General features: G+C 39.7%; 1 protein-coding gene and 1 long non-coding RNA gene across 4 annotated transcripts; both read right to left on the bottom strand.

The window, feature by feature from the left end:
- Positions 1–9,900: 9,900 nt before the first annotated feature.
- Positions 9,901–12,653, bottom strand: LOC141612219 (uncharacterized). Of its 3 annotated transcripts, none has more exons than XR_012529063.1 (5): positions 12,488–12,653; positions 11,943–11,995; positions 11,636–11,809; positions 10,888–11,004; positions 9,901–10,179 (listed from the first exon to the last, which is right to left on the bottom strand). It is a non-coding gene; the product is annotated as an uncharacterized LOC141612219 (long non-coding RNA). The 3 variants fall into 3 exon arrangements; XR_012529069.1 differs by lacking the exon at positions 12,488–12,653 and adding an exon at positions 12,236–12,339; XR_012529048.1 differs by lacking the exon at positions 12,488–12,653 and having other exon boundaries at positions 11,943–12,024.
- Positions 12,654–15,446: 2,793 nt separating this feature from the next.
- On the bottom strand, positions 15,447–15,857 carry LOC141588070 (glutathione S-transferase T3-like). Its single transcript, XM_074409526.1, has one exon. It carries the CDS (start codon positions 15,855–15,857, stop codon positions 15,447–15,449), a length of 411 nt encoding a protein of 136 aa, XP_074265627.1.
- Between the last annotated feature and the right edge of the window lie 5,461 nt (positions 15,858–21,318).

A 21,318-nucleotide genomic window follows, 5' to 3' on the forward strand; every position in this document is an offset into this window, starting at 1 on the left:
TTATTATTTTATGGTAGCGTAAAGGTAATGGTAAAAGCGTAAAAAGAATTGTTTAATTTATATCGCGAGATGAGTCGGGTTTATAATTGAGTGGCATTTTGGGTCGAGAGGTCTTAGCCCATTTACCCACTTACTACTCATTTACCCACCTACCATTTTACCTCACCAAACCCTAAAAACAAACCCTAATACACCTTTAAAACCCTATCCCTCCCCCTACCGTCATTTTGACAACACAATACAACAACCCCTCTTTCCTCTCTCGTTTAAGCATTATACACGGCCAAAGAGAGCACGCCGGTGAGTGTGGAGGTAGTGGGGTCTGCCAGGAGTCCAGGGGAGTCTTTACTGGTGGTCGTTGGTGGTTGTTCTGGCCGGAAAAGCTCAGGCCGACGGCCGTCATAGGTAAGGGTTCTCGTTTTCATTTCTGTCCCACTGTTTTGTATTGTGTTATGCGTCTTTTAGGGACTGTTGTGGCTGTCGTGGGGTTGTGGGATGTGTTGTTGGTGTGGAGTCGAGTCGGGTGGTGGTGGTTAGAGGGGTGGTCGTTGCTGGTGGTGGTTGCAGTGGTGGTGTTTAGGTGTCGGGGTTGGTTGGGGGTTTTGTTTGTGTTTCAGACATAGGGAAAAGGGGTGGCACCACCGTGGACTCGGGGGAGGTCGAATCGGTGGTGCCACGTGTGTCAGAGTCGCCGTGCGACGGTGGTGGCAATGGTGGTGGTTGGTAAGGTGGCAGGGGAGTGTCGTGGTGGCTGTCGGGTTAAAAAGGGGACTGTTCAGGGCGTTTTGGTTGCGGCTGGGTGTGAACAGGGGGTGTTGGTGGTGGTGGCTCTGACCGCCGGCGTGGGTCGACCACGTTGGTGGTGGTGGGAGGTGACCAGGCCAGACCTGGTGTCAGGCCTGGTGGTCGGCGGTGAGGGTTGGTGGCTGACGGGGAGAGATGAGGCGAGTTGAAGAGGGGGTGTTGGGAAGTCGGGTTGGATTCTTTTATTTTGGGTCTTTTGTTGCGATTTTTATTTTAATGAGTCGGGAATACGTATATTTCCATTATGTACATTATTAGTTTAATTATTGAGTTAATATTAAGTTGCGGTGACGGAATAATGTATTTAAGCTTTTGAGTCGGGATTTTATTTCGGGAAAGTTACTATTTTTAGTAACTTGCTATTTTGGTAATCGCTACGTTGGGAAACTTCCCATTTTAGGAAACTTTCTATTTTGAGTAACTTATATTTTTTAGTAATTTCTAAATTGGGAAGGTTTCTACTTATAGTAGCTCTTGAGTATGGGAACGGGAATAGTTAATTGAATTAATTATATTATGTATATGTTTAGGTGGCGAGTTTCGGGTGGAGTACTTCTGATCTGCAGTTAGCTTTTATCGCTATTTGAGGTAGGGGAATACACTGGACTTGATATCGTATTATGTGACTGGATTGACTGAATCGGTGATTTACATGTTATAATATGATTGTCTGATTTAATTCCGTTAAGTACTATTGTTGAACTGTTTTATTATATTATTACCTTGGAGTTGGTGGAGGTGGTGATGATGATGTTGTGATAAGGCCCAGGCGGGTTCTGCAGGACTTGCCCTGGTGTCCTCAGCTGCGAGCTGGCAGATCGGCTACGGTCGATATTTATAGTCTACCGGGGATCGGTATGGCTGGGTTGTCCGGGTTGTGAGTTGTGATGGCGGTGTTGGTGATGGAGGAGTATGTGTTTTGTGTTACTGTTTATTGTATTACCTACTCAAACCGTGGGTCGACCCCGTGTATTCGTGTACGCCTGTGATGATCCAATTAATGGGGAGCAGATTGACAGGTATTCAGAGACTGATGGGAGCTGGCCGGGAAGAGAGCTTGGATGACCGACTTAGTGCCTAGCCCACCTTAGTCTTTAGTAGTTTTATCAGACTCATCTTTTAATCGTATTTGGAGACTTATTTTAATTTCAGTTGTAATGTCACTATAAACACTATAATAAAGTACTGTGCTTCTTTCCTTTGTTATCTACTGCCTCGGGTTTCCGAGATGGTAACACCATCATTTATCTGGGGAGTCCTAGTTCAGGCCCTTAAATAAATGGGGGTGTTACAAAGTGGTATCAGAGCGAACGATCCTCAGGCCTAAACCAATGAATCTAATGAATGTAGGAAGGGTCAAATAAAATGAACCCCGGGATAGAACTGTTAGGAGCACACTAAAGGCAAGGGATGAGTTAGGGGCCCCCTCACACCGAACCATCGGCCCTCTCAGTTTGACCCGGGTACCTTGAGATTATACGAGAGAAAAGGGTAGAGTAGGAAAGTTGTGTGATATTGAACATGAAAAACTATTCCATGATGTGAGAATTAGGCAAGGTGATATACAGTTAGTATAAGTATACATGTGTTAATGGTGATTCAGAGGCAAGAATTTGCATAATAAGGAAGTGAGATATTTATGTACATGATGCTTAAGAATTTAAGATGGATGTTATGTCTAGTGATATGCGGTTATGTGATCCCTGAACCATGCTAGCTAGATATGTAGGGTAGAATTGACTAAGTAATTCTAGTGTTGCAGGGAACATCACTAACTCTCTTGATTTTTATAGACATGCCTCCGAGAAGGGATACCGCTAACGACGTCCAAGCGGAGTTGGATAGGCTCCGAGCTGAGAATGAGGCCCTAAAGGCCAAACGATTGGATCCGGGAAAGATGAGTACCATTGTGGCAAGGCATAACCCCACAAAATTCACTGGAGAGGGAGAACCACAGTTGCTGGGGGAATGGTGTAGAGAGTTCACCAATCTGTTTGAACTGTTAGCATGTCCGGAAGAGCTGCAGGTGGATCAAGCTGCCCACTATCTTAGGGCCACAGCCGGTGACTGGTGGACCAGGAACAAGGTGGAGATACGAGAGGTTGCTAGGGATCTTGAGACGGGACACGTATCTTGGTTGGAATTCCAAGAGCTTCTGAAGAATGAGTTTATGCCCGAGTTCCAAAAAGCCAAACTTCGGGAGGAGTTTGACACCTTCAAGATGACAGAAGATATGACAGTGGAGACTTATCATCGGAAATTTCGACAGTTATCCTCATACATCGATGACTTTGGACAGAATGAAGCTATGATGGCTATGAGGTTTGAGCGGGGACTCACTATGGACATCAAGAAGAGACTCACAGCAGCTCCACCCACTACAGTTCAGGACATTTACTTGAGGGTGGTGCTCTTTGAAAGACTCTCGGAACATATCAAGGCCGATAAGAAAGGCAAGGTGAGAAAAGGAAGCTGGAGACCCAAGCGATAACTGGGGCAAAGAAGCGAGTTCGGGCAGATATGGTGGGTACTCCACTAACGGTGCCCCGGGGGTATGAGAGCTCGAGTGGAGGCGGCTTCGGGGGCACCGGCGGGGAGGTAGTTCTGCGGGGCTTACTTGTTTTGGTTGTGGAAAGACAGGACACAAGAGGTTTGAATGCCGATCATCCGGGGCGAATCGATGCTGGGGGATACAGGGCACCTATGTCCGGGTTCGGTGGCTCTCGTTCGGTGGGGTCAGGTATAACAGATTATCGCACACCTATGTCGACTATGGGGGAGGTGCGAGGTCCGGAGCTAATAACGGCTACCAAGGAAGCTATAACAACTACCGGAACCGTAATCGCAGAGCCAGCAGAGTGGGAGCACCAACTTTCGAAGACGCAAATGAAGGGAACAAACAACTGGAGCGACTTCTTCAAATCAGAGTGGGGCTAAGTCCAGTGGCAAGCTCTTCGCCATGGGCAAGGAGGCAGCTAAGAATGACTCTCATGTGGTGACTGGTACATTTCCTGTTAACTCTAAACCCACCTTTGTGTTGTTTGATTCCGGAGCTACACATTCTTTTATATCTGCGGAACATGCCAGAGTCTTAAACCTTAAGTCATATGATAGAATTGTTGATTCGGTAGTGGTACCTTCGGGGGAGTCGGTATCTTGTGATAGAGTCTACACTGGGGTACCAATTCAGATCGGAGAGGTTGTGTTTCACTGTGACCTTATAGAGTTTCCCTTGGGGGGTTTTGAGGTGATTCTGGGGATGGACTGGTTAGGGAAGTACAAAGCTTTTATCGACTGCCATCAGAAGAAGATCTCTTTGAGGGGACCTAAGGGAGTTAGGGTGTCTTATAAGGGGTATGTGGTCAAGCCAAGAGTCAAATTCATATCTGTTAATACCCTGAAGTCGAGTCTGAGGAAAGGGGACCAGTTAATCTTGTGTCAGATGTGGGATAGTGAGTCGGAGACCCCTAAGGTGTCTGAGATTCCAGTGGTGAGGGAGTTCGAGAATGTATTTCCGGAGGACATTCCAGGGTTACCACCGAAAAGAGAAGTGGACTTTTCCATTGATCTGAAGCCAGGAACAGGGCCGATTTCTAAACCACCTTACCGTATGGGGCCGAAAGAGATGGAGGAATTGAAGAAGCAGTTGGATGAGCTAGCAGAGAAAGGTTACATACGGCCTAGTGTTTCACCTTGGGGAGCACCAGTGTTGTTTGTCAAGAAGAAAGATGGAAGCTTGAGACTTTGCGTGGATTACCGTGAGTTGAACAATGTGACCATCAAGAACCGTTATCCTTTGCCAAGAATCGATGATTTGTTTGATCAATTAAGTGGAGCCGGAGTTTTCTCTAAGATCGATTTGAGGTCAGGTTATCACCAGTTGAGAATTAAGAACGAGGATATACCTAAGACCGCTTTCAGAACAAGATATGGGCACTATGAGTTTGTGGTCATGCCATTTGGATTGACTAATGCGCCAGCAGTGTTTATGGACCTGATGAATCGAGTGTTCAGTCCTTATCTGGACAAGTTCGTGGTTGTATTCATCGATGATATTCTGGTATACTCCAAGAATGAGGAGGAACATGAGGAACATTTGAGGTTAGTCTTGAAAACCTTGGAGGAGAACCAGTTATATGCCAAGCTGAGCAAGTGCGAGTTCTGGTTGAAGAGAGTTGCTTTTCTGGGCCATGTGATTTCCAAGGAAGGGGTGTCGGTTGATCCTAGCAAGATTGAGGCAGTGACGAGATGGCAGAGTCCTAAGAATGTGGGTGAGATCCGAAGCTTCTTGGGGCTAGCAGGTTATTACCGAAGGTTTGTCAAGGACTTCTCAAAGATCGCCAAGCCATTGACGTCCTTAATGCGGAAGGAGAACAGGTTTGTTTGGGATGAGAGTTGTGAGGAGGCGTTTCTAACCCTCAAAGAACGACTCACTACAGCTCCTATCCTTGCACTACCAGATGGGAATGATAATTTTGAGGTGTATACCGATGCTTCCAAGAAGGGTCTGGGGTGCGTATTGATGCAAAACGGGAAGGTAATCGCTTACGCTTCTCGACAGTTGAAGACCTATGAGGAGAATTACCCTACTCATGATCTAGAGTTGGGGGCTGTGGTGTTTGCGCTCAAACTATGGCGACACTATCTTTATGGGGCTACCTTCAAAGTGTTTTCCGACCACAAGAGCTTAAAGTACATTTACAATGAAGGAGTTGAACATGAGGACAGAGGAGATGGATCGAATTGATTGGCGACTATGACATGGAGATACTTTATCATGAGGGGAAAGCGAATGTCGTAGCCGATGCCTTAAGCAGGAAATCCATCCATGCTTTGAGCAGTGCTAGATCTAGAGTGAGGATGCATAATGAGCTGCGGGGGATGGGAATCCACGTGATCCGGCAAGGAGAGACTCTTGGGGACTTGACCGTCGAGCCAGAGTTATATGAGGAGATCGAGAGCTACGTAAAACCGATGCTAGAATTCGAAGTGGCGCAAAGACAGAGAACAGGCGAAGCGGGGTTGATTCCAGGTTTGTTATCCATGCTGATGGTAGTCTGAGGTTTGGGGGACGGTGGTGTGTTCCGGATAATGATGAGCTAAAAAGGAAGATTCTTACTGAGGCACATGCCACGCCATACTCGGTTCATCCTGGGGGAGATAAGCTGTACAAGGACCTCAAGAAGACCTTTTGGTGGCCGAATATGAAGAGGGAAGTTGCTGAGTTCGTAGCTCGATGCTTGACTTGCCAGAGAGTGAAGGGTGAACATAAGAAACCGCAAGGGAAGGTTCAACCATTAGATGTGCCGGAGTGGAAGTGGGAAAGCATTTCCATGGATTTCATTGTTGGGCTGCCTCGAACACAGAAAGGTAACAATATGATTTGGGTGATCGTGGATAGACTAACCAAGTCGGCTCACTTTATCCCCATGAAGGATACTTGGAGTAAAGCTGAGTTGGCCAAGGCTTATGTGCAAAGTATGTGGTGAAGTGCATGGTGTACCCAAGGACATCATTTCCGATAGAGACTCTAGGTTTCTATCCAAATTCTCGCGGGAGTTACGATCACTAATGGGTACTCGTTAAAGATGAGCACCGCTTTTCATCCGCTACGAGATGGTCGACAGAGAGGACGATTCAGACGCTCGAGGACATGTTGAGAGCTTGTGTTTTGGAGTTCGGCGGGTCTTGGGAGGATAGACTGGGGTTGATTGAGTTTTCATACAACAACAGTTACCACGCTAGTATAGGGATGGCTCCATTTGAGGCTCTGTATGGCAGGAAGTGTAGGAGTCCTGTGTGTTGGGATGATCGAGCTGATGTGGTAGTTTTGGGACCAGAGATGATCCAGGAGATGGTTGAACAGGTGCAGATCATTCGACAGAAGATGAGGGCTGCCAGACCGCAGAAGAGCTATGCTGACGCTAGGAGAAGCGACATTTCTTTCCAGGTGGGGGAGAAAGTACTTCTTAGAGTGTCTCCGATGAAGGGAGTGATGAGATTTGGGAAGCGGGGAAAGTTGAGCCAGAAGTTTATTGGGCCATACGAGATCCTGGATAGAATTGGGGAAGTGGCATATCGGCTAGCTTTACCACCAGCTTTAGCCAGGGTACATAATGTCTTCCATGTTTCTCAGCTGCGGAGATATATGAGTGACCCTTCGCACATTTTGAGCCATGATGTGGTCGAGGTGGACGAGCAGTTGACTTACATCGAGACGCCTAAGGAGATCTTGGACAGGAAGGTTAGAAAGACCAGGCACGGAGAGACTGCTTTAGTGAAAGTGTTGTGGTCGAATCATAAAGCAGAGGAGGCTACCTGGGAAACCGAGGCCGCGATGAGAGAGAGCTATCCACATCTGTTCGCTTGAGGTAAGTTACGGGACGTAACTTTCTTTTTAGGAGGGTAGAATGTAACATTTCGTGTTTATGTAGTCTAGTAGTGTGTTTGACCGTGTTAGTTATACGAGATGTCTTTTATATTTTCGTATGACATGTTTGGTATGGGGGCGAACTTCGGGACGAAGTTCTTTTTAAGGAGGGAAGACTGTAATACCCCGTATTTTATTATTGTTCGGGCGATTTTTATTATTTTATGGTAGCGTAAAGGTAATGGTAAAAGCGTAAAAAGAATTGTTTAATTTATATCGCGAGATGAGTCGGGTTTATAATTGAGTGGCATTTTGGGTCGAGAGGTCTTAGCCCATTTACCCACTTACTACTCATTTACCCACCTACCATTTTACCTCACCAAACCCTAAAAACAAACCCTAATACACCTTTAAAACCCTATCCCTCCCCCTACCGTCATTTTGACAACACAATACAACAACCCCTCTTTCCTCTCTCGTTTAAGCATTATACACGGCCAAAGAGAGCACGCCGGTGAGTGTGGAGGTAGTGGGGTCTGCCAGGAGTCCAGGGGAGTCTTTACTGGTGGTCGTTGGTGGTTGTTCTGGCCGGAAAAGCTCAGGCCGACGGCCGTCATAGGTAAGGGTTCTCGTTTTCATTTCTGTCCCACTGTTTTGTATTGTGTTATGCGTCTTTTAGGGACTGTTGTGGCTGTCGTGGGGTTGTGGGATGTGTTGTTGGTGTGGAGTCGAGTCGGGTGGTGGTGGTTAGAGGGGTGGTCGTTCTTTGGTGGTGGTTGCGGTGGTGGTGTTTAGGTGTCGGGGTTGGTTGGGGGTTTTGTTTGTGTTTCAGACATAGGGAAAAGGGGTGGCACCACCGTGGACTCGGGGGAGGTCGAATCGGTGGTGCCACGTGTGTCAGAGTCGCCGTGCGACGGTGGTGGCAATGGTGGTGGTTGGTAAGGTGGCAGGGGAGTGTCGTGGTGGCTGTCGGGTTAAAAGGGGGCATTCGGGCGTTTTGGTTGCGGTGGGTGTGAAGGGGGTGTTGGTGGTGGTGGCTCGACCGCCGGCGTGGGTCGACCACGTTGGTGGTGGTGGGAGGTGACCAGGCCAGACCTGGTGTCAGGCCTGGTGGTCGGCGGTGAGGGTTGGTGGCTGACGGGGAGAGATGAGGCGAGTTGAAGAGGGGGTGTTGGGAAGTCGGGTTGGATTCTTTTATTTTGGGTCTTTTGTTGCGATTTTTATTTTAATGAGTCGGGAATACGTATATTTCCATTATGTACATTATTAGTTTAATTATTGAGTTAATATTAAGTTGCGGTGACGGAATAATGTATTTAAGCTTTTGAGTCGGGATTTTATTTCGGGAAAGTTACTATTTTTAGTAACTTGCTATTTTGGTAATCGCTACGTTGGGAAACTTCCCATTTTAGGAAACTTTCTATTTTGAGTAACTTATATTTTTTAGTAATTTCTAAATTGGGAAGGTTTCTACTTATAGTAGCTCTTGAGTATGGGAACGGGAATAGTTAATTGAATTAATTATATTATGTATATGTTTAGGTGGCGAGTTTCGGGTGGAGTACTTCTGATCTGCAGTTAGCTTTTATCGCTATTTGAGGTAGGGAAATACACTGGACTTGATATCGTATTATGTGATGGATTGATGAATCGGTGATTTACATGTTATAATATGATTGTCGATTTAATTCCGTTAAGTACTATTGTTGAACTGTTTTATTATATTATTACCTTGGAGTTGGTGGAGGTGGTGATGATGACGTTGTGATAAGGCCCGGGCGGGTTCTCGCAGACTTGCCCTGGTGTCCTCACAAGGAGTGGCAGATCGGCTACGGTCGATATTTATAGTCTACCGGGATCGGTATGGTCTGGGTTGTCGGGTTGTGAGTTGTGATGGCGGTGTTGGTGATGGAGGAGTATGTGTTTTTGTTTCTGTTTATTGTATTACCTACTCGCCTTCGTGGCGACCCCGTGTATTCGTGTACGCTGTGATGATCCAATTAATGGGGAGCAGATTGACAGGTATTCAGAGACTGATGGGAGCTGGCCGGGAAGAGAGCTTGGATGACCGACTTAGTGCCTAGCCCACCTTAGTCTTTAGTAGTTTTATCAGACTCATCTTCTAATCGTATTTGGAGACTTATTTTAATTTCAGTTGTAATGTCACTATAAACACTATAATAAAGTACTGTGCTTCTTTCCTTTGTTATCTACTGCCTCGGGTTTCCGAGATGGTAACACCATCATTTATCTGGGGAGTCCTAGTTCAGGCCCTTAAATAAATGGGGGTGTTACAGCTATTGTTGCATAATGTCATATAAATGTTGCAATAGAGTTTATGCAACACTTAATCAAGTGCTACATCAGGTCTTGTTGCATTAGGTCATTGCAACGCTTAATGCAACACTTTTTAATCTGAAGCAACACTTTTGAAAAGTGTTGCATTGGTCATGTTTATGCAACGCTTTTTCAATTGCAAAGGCAACATTTTTTATCTTCTAATGCAACATTTCTTATGTAAAAAAAGCAACACTTCATGAACTAATGCAATACTTTTCATGTTGATAAGCAACACTTATATCAAATGAATGCAACATTTTTATTTTGGAAACGCAACACTCGTTACGTCCCAAAACAACACTTATAATAAACAAATGCAACACTAATTTATTCAAAAACAACACTTAATAAAGTGCAACGACATAAGGACTTGTAAGGCACGCAACAATTGTAATTCTCTCTAATTGTGCATTCAATTGATTCAGTCTCAAAAATATATGTCAATTACATTTCAAAAAAGGATCAAAAGTAGAACTTCGATCGCAAATGTACAATTATTTAACTAAAACAAATATAACAAATGTTTAAATAGAACAAATAATAATTCTTAACGACTATTTGAAAGCTACTAATTATAAGTCTTCATTCTTGTATTGTGAGCATATATATGTTGCCAACCGGACAAAAAATCAACCCGTCATCATTGTTAATACCTCAAATGCAACCTGTAACATAAAAAATAGAACATTATTAGATTTGAGGATTCAAAGGCTCAATAGGCATAGATGATACGTGAACCTGAACATTGAGTTGGAGCTAGGATGAATAGGATGCCCGAGAGAACACATTAAAGTAGGTGTAGAACCCAAGATGAATAGGTGTCGAGTGTAGTCTAGGATCAATCATGCCTATCATATAAATACGACAACCTGAACATTGAGTCGGAGCTAAAATTTCAGCACAATAAACCATTCAACAAGTCTCTCTTGTGACGGGTATATTAAAAGAAAGTGGAGTTGAAATTAAAAGAAGTGAAGTTGAAATTAAAAGTGGAGTTCATATTAAAAGAAAGTAGAGTTCAAATATACAAAAAGAAAAAAAAACCGCACAAGCACCAGCAGGCCTACCCTAAATAAAATATATTAGAGTGCCATTAGGCCTACCCTAAAATCTCACTAATAACGTAGTTTTAATAGGTCTGAAACTAAAAATCAAAGCTTGAAACCATAAAGGGTACAAACGAGAAGATAGCCAACACTATCTTGCAGCAATAAAAAAACTTCATAGTACAACCATGATAAAATCATATCGCAGTTTGTAAGTCAATAAATTTGAAGTTTTAGAGAATATTACGGAGTACTAAACTTATGTAAATTTAAAGTTTAAAATAAAAAGGGAATATTACTTACTACTGGATCAGGGGCATCACCTACCTTACACATCAGCCATACTCCCGTATTTAATTTGACAGCCATTTTTCCAGCCCGGTTTATATAAGTTTCACCAGCTGCTCCGAATTCTTTAACCTCCTACGCGTATTCATTCTCAATCTAACTCATTGAATTGCTTGATTGGGTTTCAATGTATGTTTCACCATGACAACTCCAACAAGAATAGTTCTCATAAAACCCATCATGTACAAGTGTAACTTAACAGAATCCACCTCCATATACGGTTATTCGAACAATTACAACAAGGGCATTTCAGAAACGTGTATATTTACATGTTAATTATAAAGAAGTCCTATACCCTCTTCAACAAAGAGAGTAATAAAACCTTTGTGCATTATCCTCAATTGAGAAGGGTTTAAAACTAATTGGGAAGCAATTTAGCCAGGTTTGACCTATGGAGAATGAACTTCGAGATTATTAAGCAGAGACCCGTATTAGTGTATGGCTAAATTGAGACGGGAAACCATAATACACATATTTTATGGTGACCTAAAGAAGGCCAAATACTCATCAGTTCTAGGTGAATTGAGACACATTTTTGCATTGATGAATTTTATGCAATTATAGTATAAAACAAGGAGCATACAATGAACTCAATAGGATAATGTTACTCATCTTCAAGGTAGTACCGACTGTAATTAAGCACGATTTTTAGATGACGGGTTTGTACACAATTCACCTAGGACAAGGAAGCAGGGGAAGGGGAGAAGACATAGGACGAAGTATTTACCTGTTACCGACGGAAATAGTAACCTTTGTGAAGGATCAATTAAACTCATGTAATACACCTGTCTCTGCTAGTATGATAGAAAATTAGCATACTCTTCTCTTGGGCCTTTTACAGCCATACCTCTTCCTATGTCTTCTCCCCTTCCCCTGCTTCCTTGTCCTAGGTGAATAGCAACTACGCATACATTCGACTGTTAGTAATCACTTTTTGCTTTCACTTTTTTTTGGAGTGGGAATTTGTGTTTTAGAAATAGTTTACAATAATAATGGAACCTAATTAAACAAGATATACAAAATTAGGGACTCACCTTGTACTTATCGCAAGAAGTACCGACAATAAGCACCGACCAGAACTGAGAACCTAGAGGTTGTCAACAATAATCGAATTAAGAAAAGAAACACTAATTAATCAAAACTTCACCACCCATACGTTATTAACTACTGTAACAACTAAAATTCCACAAAATATTAATCTAGTTAACTGAATCAAATATATAATTTTTACGAAGATAACAAGAATCGTCGTTGTTACCCCTAAATTCTATAACCCTAAATTGTGACGAAGATAACAAGTAAGAACTGAAAAGAGTAGATGAAATACCGGTAGAATGGATGTAAGAGTGGTGAAACAAGAAGACAATCCCCAATTCTATTCATTTTCATCGAATTTCCTTGTTCATTGTAAAATCCCAAATTTCTAGGGTTTATTGAAGTAAAAACTTCAAATAAGAAAACCAACCTGAAATTTTTAAAGAAACATGCAAGTTTTTCTATTTATAACCACAATTCGAATCCGTACATAATAAATCCAATAACTTTCGAGTTAAGTGTGTAAACCCTAGAAATTTTGAACCTGATAAGAAGGCAGAAGGTAATGATGCCAACCATGTAGCCGACGAAGTTAGTTAGGCGATTGGTGGCGGATGTTCTTAATGAATGGCGGATCAGATCTGGTTGAGGCCTGAGGGAGATGAAAGTAGGGATATGGGGTGAGGGACTGAGGGGGATGAGACTTGAGAGTATGGATAAATATGGTTAAGGGAGATGAGAGTATAGGATGAGACTTGAGAGTATGGTTAGAATAGGCGGGGTTTACTACGTTTTTTTTTTTGGTTAAATCTATTTTTTTAATATTTTAATGATGAATTTAGATAACGGTTAATATAATGAGGGTTCTCTATTCTTTTTTTACATAACGCTTACTTAAGATAAGCGTTCTCTATACTGCAAGAGAACGGTTATTTAACTTAACCGTTCTCTATTAGGTGTTACTTATTCTTTTTTTTGTAGTAGTGTTATTTACAATAACCGTAGCCTTATGTACTTGTCTAATGTCATTTTTCTACTAGTGGAAGTGACGGTGCAGGGAAGATTGTCGAGGATGATCTAAAATGAAGTGTTAACTGTAAAAGGAGATGGTAATCTTATTTTTAGTTGGGGTTAAATGTTAGGGTTTAGGGAGATGAACAATCTACTAGGCGTGCGTTGGTTTGTGTACATTAACCAAATTCTCTTTGTTACAGCGTTTATGTTAAACCGATGAGAATGCTTAATTGCTTTCACATCGATTTTAACAAAACCGATGTTAGAACTGTTGATACTAATATTCTATTACATTGCTTTTTAAAAGTAACCGACATAAATAAAAAAAATGCAATCAATTGACATCGGTTTTTGAAAGAATCGATGTTATTTATTTAACATTTACATCGTTTCAACTAAAAGCGATGTTATTGTGGCGATGTCAATAGGACTAATTGTACTAGTGATGTTGCTATTGTTGCTTAAAGTGTTGCGACAAAATGCAACATTTGTGTCAAAACGTTGCATTTATAACAATACAATGCAACACTTCTCTTAAAGTGATGCCCTATATCAATAAAAGCAACATTTTTGAATAAAGTGTTGCATGATTAACTAAAATGCAACATAAAAAACAAAGTGTTGCAGATGAAATGTTGCATTACATCAATTTTTGTAGTAGTGCCGGTATCACTCTCTAACTATATATCTTACTCAAGCCAATTGTTTTTTTAGGGTTTCTGATTGATCAGGAATTGTGTATGTGATTGATTGCTTGAGGTTTAGGCTAGATTGATTTAGTATTATGGTTTGATTTGATTGGAGTGATTGTTGATTTGTGTAATTTATCTATGGTAATTTGATTGGAAGTAGCTGAAAATGATGTTAATGTAAGGGATTCCAATTGCTAGAATTCCAATTGTTGTTTTTTAGGGTTTGTAAATGATTATGTTTCTTTCTTTGATTGATTACGAATCGTGATTGAATGTATGTGAGTAGTATTTTATTCAAATAGTATGATTCCTGTCACTTGATGCATTTCTCGACACAATTTTCACCTTGGGTTTGCTAACACAAAGGAGGTGCGTATGTCGACCTCCCCCCTGCAATTTTACATGAGCCATTGAGGCACTATGTTTATGTTGTCGTTATTGTTGTTGGTATGATTCCAGTGAATGGGTGGGAGGACTAGGTTTGGATATGAATGATGTTTTTTCGGTTATTTGTTTTGAGTGAAGTCGTCTTGGGGACCATTAGTTGATGAGCTGATTAGTGGTTAATGAAGCTTACAAATATGGCTGCATAATCTAACCAAATTGATTGGGTTGATTTTGCCCCTATTACGAGTCTACTGGATACCCTTTCATACTAACACAACTCAAAAACTCTCTCGTTTAGACGTGTTTTTCCTTGCAGTGTACTGCTCTTCTAAGTGATCTTGTTTTGAGTTTCATAGATTTTTCTTACTTAATTCATTTGCATGTTTCTGGGTCATAATAAATGTTTTGAACTCATGGTAAAGTTCAGATTTTAAAGTTGTTTTTTATCATGCTACTGATCTACAAATTCATTGACTAATTTAGGATTTTTGATATTGATTTTTGTGTGAAATTGGCTGAAATTCAAGGATGTGTTGAATATTTTTTGGGCTTTCTTTACCTAATTAATCTCTACGTTTCTGGGTCATAACTCATAATATATGTTCTGAATTCATGGTAATGTTAAACTTTTGATGGTGTTATTAATCATGCAATTGATCTGGTTCACTAATTTAGGACCTTTGATATTGTGTTGAAGATTTTTTATTTTTTTTTTATTTTTTTTTTTACCTAATTACTTTTGTGTTGTAGGGTTCTAGTGAAGGACTTGGCCAAGTATTTTTTCGAAAAAAGGCCGTTAAAGCCTCTGTTTTGACCTCCGAAGTTTTTCTATCTATATTATGTTCATTCAATTTTGCGAACTTTTGCATAAATTGTCTAAAACAAATCAAAGCTTTTATTATTACGAACTACTAATTAAATGGACGTAATCTATGCTTAACCCTGCGTAATAATTCAGAAAATCGACTAATTAAACAGAAATCATTCTATTCCGTACTTAGCCCTAATAATGTTGCACACTTGTTCATGATCCTTTCTTGCCCGATCATCCATATTTGAAGTGTCCTTGGTTAGAATTTCAAAATCCGATATACGGATGCGTTCCTCCCATAACGAAAATTTCTTTGTTTGTAACTCTTTATACTCTCCAAATGAGTTCACAAAGTCTTCACTGCCCTTCTTCTTAGAGCCCCTACCTTTCGATGCCGCTTTAGATGCCTTCTGACCTATTGGACGTTTCTCCGATATTTCTTCTACATTGGTACCTTCATCGATGTTTGTAGACGGTGTGGCTGTCATCGAATTTTTTTGTCTCTTTGATGCACCGCTGTTTTTATTCCTATTTGCAAATTCCTCCCATTTTGGTTGGTGTCGAAGAATTTCCCAAGAATGCAAATATGGGAATGTCTTCTATTGGCCATTCTTGTGACGAGTACTCCATAGTTGATTAGCCATGTTCTTCAAAGATTCTTCATTATGACCACTAGGATGACTCTCTTTAATTTGTATATAGCATCCGTTGAACTTCGATACTTCGACGCTCATCTTAAACCAATGATTAGAAGCCTTTGGAATGTCGATTGGATCACCGCCTTTCCTCCATTCGTTGTAGTAGTCAACAATTCTTTGCCAATAACTATTGTAAGATTGATGATTACCGGTGGCACCGTCATTTGAAATTGTTAACCAACTTTTGCATAGATCCTCATCTTTTGTTTGGCTCCACTTAAATTTGCCTTTCATGTTTGATGATTCTACGATTTGAACTTCATCCTCTTCTTCAACTTCATGTTGACGAGTTTGAGACTCGGTACCCGACATCGGCGTTGAACTATCTTGGTTAGAAAAGCCACACAAGTATATAGGACTATAGGAGTTATATGTAGATTTTGGTTGTTTGTAGATATAGGACTATAGGAGTTATATATAGCATTGGATCATCAGCAACATAAATAATATTCCTCACTTAATTCAATGTCTCTATTCGAGAGACTGTCTCCTCTAAGAATTGTGATCACATGATTTTTTTTTTTTTATCACACTTCAATATAGAAAAACGAAAATGTCGAACCATAACAAGTTCAATTCATACCAGAAATGTAAGTGTTACTGTCAGTGATCAAGCTTTTGCTGTTGTTGTATGATCAGCAAAGTAAGCCAAATTCTCGAACTAAGCATTTAGATATAGTATGCTCGAACTAAGCATTTAGCGTCGGCGATACAATTCGATACATCAAGCAATTTGAGTTATACGTAGGTTTTGATTAAAATGCAAATCAAATAATAAGAATAAATAAAAAATTAATAGAGCTAATTTCCTATTGGTTGTTTGGTAAATGTGGGGCCATCTAAGCAAGTAGCTTAATGAAGCTACTAGCTTAAGCCAAGCTAATATATACATCCTTCTCCAATGGTGTAGCAACTAGCTTGCAATTTTATGAAATTGCAAGCAAGTCCCTAAGCTACACCATTGGACTTGCTCTTAATAAACTTGTGCAAGTGGCATTATTCATACGACCATAGAGATAAAACATTAAGAAAATCACAAATTTTCATTTAAGAGTGACATCTCCGTCCAAACCAGGAGTTCCGCCCTCACGAATGAACAAATTCCACAGTATCGGGAAATAAGTTTCGATAAAAATTCCCAGTATCATTTCGATTAAACCCGGATTACCTTTGGAAGCTCCGTCTGTATTCAGTAAAGGCAACTGTATCACCTGATAAAATTCCCGGTATCACTCTCTAACTATATATCTTACTCAAGCCAATTGTTTTTTTAGGGTTTCTGATTGATCAGGAATTGTGTATGTGATTGATTGCTTGAGGTTTAGGCTAGATTGATTTAGTATTATGGTTTGATTTGATTGGAGTGATTGTTGATTTGTGTAATTTATCTATGGTAATTTGATTGGAAGTAGCTGAAAATGATGTTAATGTAAGGGATTCCAATTGCTAGAATTCCAATTGTTGTTTTTTAGGGTTTGTAAATGATTATGTTTCTTTCTTTTGATTGATTACGAATCGTGATTGAATGTATGTGAGTAGTATTTTATTCAAATAGTATGATTCTGTCACTTGATGCATTTCTCGACACAATTTTCACCTTGGGTTTGCTAACACAAAGGAGGTCTGCGTATGTCTGACCTCCCTGCCCTGCAATTTTACATGAGCCATTGAGGCACTATGTTTATGTTGTCGTTATTGTTGTTGGTATGATTCCAGTGAATGGGTGGGAGGACTAGGTTTGGATATGAATGATGTTTTTTCGGTTATTTGTTTTGAGTGAAGTCGTCATGGGGACCATTAGTTGATGAGCTGATTAGTGGTTAATGAAGCTTACAAATATGGCTGCATAATCTAACCAAATTGATTGGGTTGATTTTGCCCCTATTACGAGTCTACTGGATACCCTTTCATACTAACACAACTCAAAAACTCTCTCGTTTAGACGTGTTTTTCCTTGCGGTATCGCTCTTCTAAGTGATCTTGTTTTGAGTTTCATAGATTTTTCTTACTTAATTCATTTGCATGTTTTCGGGTCATAATAAATGTTTTGAACTCATGGTAAAGTTCAGATTTTAAAGTTGTTATTTATCATGCTACTGATCTACAAATTCATTGACTAATTTAGGATTTTTGATATTGATTTTTGTGTGAAATTGGCTGAAATTCAATGATGTGTTGAATATTTTTTGGGCTTTCTTTACCTAATTAATCTCTACGTTTCTGGGTCATAACTCATAATATATGTTCTGAATTCATGGTAATGTTAAACTTTTGATGGTGTTATTAATCATGCAATTGATCTGGTTCACTAATTTAGGACCTTTGATATTGTGTTGAAGATTTGTTATTTTTTTTTATTTTTTTTTTTACCTAATTACTTTTGTGTTGTAGGGTTCTAGTGGAGGACTTGGCCAAGTATTTTTTCGAAAAAAGGCCGTTAAAGCCTCTGTTTTGACCTCCGAAGTTTTTCTATCTATATTATGTTCATTCAATTTTGCGAACTTTTGCATAAATTGTCTAAAACAAATCAAAGCTTTTATTATTACGAACTACTAATTAAATGGACGTAATCTATGCTTAACCCTGCGTAATAATTCAGAAAATCGACTAATTAAACAGAAATCATTCTATTCCGTACTTAGCCCTAATAATGTTGCACACTTGTTCATGATCCTTTCTTGCCCGATCATCCATATTTGAAGTGTCCTTGGTTAGAATTTCAAAATCCGATATACGGATGCGTTCCTCCCATAACGAAAATTTCTTTGTTTGTAACTCTTTATACTCTCCAAATGAGTTCACAAAGTCTTCACTGCCCTTCTTCTTAGAGCCCCTACCTTTCGATGCCGCTTTAGATGCCTTCGACCTATTGACGTTTCTCCGATATTTCTTCTACATTGGTACCTTCATCGATGTTTGTAGACGGTGTGGCTGTCATCGAATTTTTTTGTCTCTTTGATGCACTGCTGTTTTTATTCCTATTTGCAAATTCCTCCCATTTTGGTTGGTGTCGAAGAATTTCCCAAGAATGCAAATATGGGAATGTCTTCTGTTGGCCATTCTTGTGACGAGTACTCCATAGTTGATTAGCCATGTTCTTCAAAGATTCTTCATTATGACCACTAGGATGACTCTCTTTAATTTGTATATAGCATCCGTTGAACTTCGATACTTCGACGCTCATCTTAAACCAATGATTAGAAGCCTTTGGAATGTCGATTGGATCACCGCCTTTCCTCCATTCGTTGTAGTAGTCAACAATTCTTTGCCAATAACTATGGTAAGATTGATGATTACCGGTGGCACCGTCATTTGAAATTGTTAACCAACTTTTGCATAGATCCTCATCTTTTGTTTGGCTCCACTTAAATTTGCCTTTCATGTTTGATGATTCTACGATTTGAACTTCATCCTCTTCTTCAACTTCATGTTGACGAGTTTGAGACTCGGTACTCGACATCGGCGTTGAACTATCTTGGTTAGAAAAGCCACACAAGTATATAGGACTATAGGAGTTATATGTAGATTTTGGTTGTTTGTAGATATAGGACTATAGGAGTTATATATAGCATTGGATCATCAGCAACATAAATAATATTCCTCACTTAATTCAATGTCTCTATTCGAGAGACTGTCTCCTCTAAGAATTGTGATCATGATTTTTTTTTTTTTTTTTTATCACACTTCAATATAGAAAAACGAAAATGTCGAACCATAACAAGTTCAATTCATACCAGAAATGTAAGTGTTACTGTCAGTGATCAAGCTTTTGCTGCTGTTGTATGATCAGCAAAGTAAGCCAAATTCTCGAACTAAGCATTTAGATATAGTATGCTCGAACTAAGCATTTAGCGTCGGCGATACAATTCGATACATCAAGCAATTTGAGTTATACGTAGGTTTTGATTAAAATGCAAATCAAATAATAAGAATAAATAAAAAATTAATAGAGCTAATTTCCTATTGGTTGTTTGGTAAATGTGGGGCCATCTAAGCAAGTAGCTTAATGAAGCTACTAGCTTAAGCCAAGCTAATATATACATCCTTCTCCAATGGTGTAGCAACTAGCTTGCAATTTTATGAAATTGCAAGCAAGTCCCTAAGCTACACCATTGGACTTGCTCTTAATAAACTTGTGCAAGTGGCATTATTCATACGACCATAGAGATAAAACATTAAGAAAATCACAAATTTTCATTTAAGAGTGACATCTCCGTCCAAACCAGGAGTTCCGCCCTCACGAATGAACAAATTCCACAGGGCTGGAAATAAGTTTCGATAAAAATTCCCAGTATCATTTCGATTAAACCCGGATTACCTTTGGAAGCTCCGTAAAATCGTATTGATAAAGGCAATCAGTATCACCGATAAAATTCCGGTATCACTCTCTAACTATATATCTTACTCAAGCCAATTGTTTTTTAGGGTTTCGATTGATCAGGAATTGTGTATGTGATTGATTGCTTGAGGTTTAGGCTAGATTGATTTAGTATTATGGTTTGATTTGATTGGAGTGATTGTTGATTTGTGTAATTTATCTATGGTAATTTGATTGGAAGTAGCTGAAAATGATGTTAATGTAAGGGATTCCAATTGCTAGAATTCCAATTGTTGTTTTTTAGGGTTTGTAAATGATTATGTTTCTTCTCTTGATTGATTACGAATCGTGATTGAATGTATGTGAGTAGTATTTTATTCAAATAGTATGATTCTGTCACTTGATGCATTTCTCGACACAATTTTCACCTTGGGTTTGCTAACACAAAGGAGGTGCGTATGTCTGACCTCCCTGCCCTGCAATTTTACATGAGCCATTGAGGCACTATGTTTATGTTGTCGTTATTGTTGTTGGTATGATTCCAGTGAATGGGTGGGAGGACTAGGTTTGGATATGAATGATGTTTTTTCGGTTATTTGTTTTGAGTGAAGTCGTCTTGGGGACCATTAGTTGATGAGCTGATTAGTGGTTAATGAAGCTTACAAATATGGTCGCATAATCTAACCAAATTGATTGGGTTGATTTTGCCCCTATTACGAGTCTCATGGATACCCTTTCATACTAACACAACTCAAAAACTCTCTCGTTTAGACGTGTTTTTCCTTGCGGTGTCTTTGCTCTTCTAAGTGATCTTGTTTTTAGTTTCATAGATTTTTCTTACTTAATTCATTTGCATGTTTCTGGGTCATAATAAATGTTTTGAACTCATGGTAAAGTTCAGATTTTAAAGTTGTTATTTATCATGCTCTTTGATCTACAAATTCATTGACTAATTTAGGATTTTTGATATTGATTTTTGTGTGAAATTGGCTGAAATTCAATGATGTGTTGAATATTTTTTGGGCTTTCTTTACCTAATTAATCTCTACGTTTCTGGGTCATAACTCATAATATATGTTCTGAATTCATGGTAATGTTAAACTTTTGATGGTGTTATTAATCATGCAATTGATCTGGTTCACTAATTTAGGACCTTTGATATTGTGTTGAAGATTTGTTATTTTTTTTTTTTTTTTTTTTTACCTAATTACTTTTGTGTTGTAGGGTTCTAGTGGAGGACTTGGCCAAGTATTTTTTCGAAAAAAGGCCGTTAAAGCATCTGTTTTGACCTCCGAAGTTTTTCTATCTATATTATGTTCATTCAATTTTGCGAACTTTTGCATAAATTGTCTAAAACAAATCAAAGCTTTTATTATTACGAACTACTAATTAAATGGACGTAATCTATGCTTAACCCTGCGTAATAATTCAGAAAATCGACTAATTAAACAGAAA

The sequence above is a fragment of the Silene latifolia genome, chromosome 1 (genome assembly GCF_048544455.1).
Source record: "Silene latifolia isolate original U9 population chromosome 1, ASM4854445v1, whole genome shotgun sequence".
NCBI lineage: Eukaryota > Viridiplantae > Streptophyta > Magnoliopsida > Caryophyllales > Caryophyllaceae > Silene > Silene latifolia.

What these genes read in the sequence shown, in the direction of transcription:
- LOC141588070 (XM_074409526.1), bottom strand. Translation starts at nt 15,857, where the DNA reads ATGTCGGGTACCGAGTCTCAAACTCGTCAACATGAAGTTGAAGAAGAG.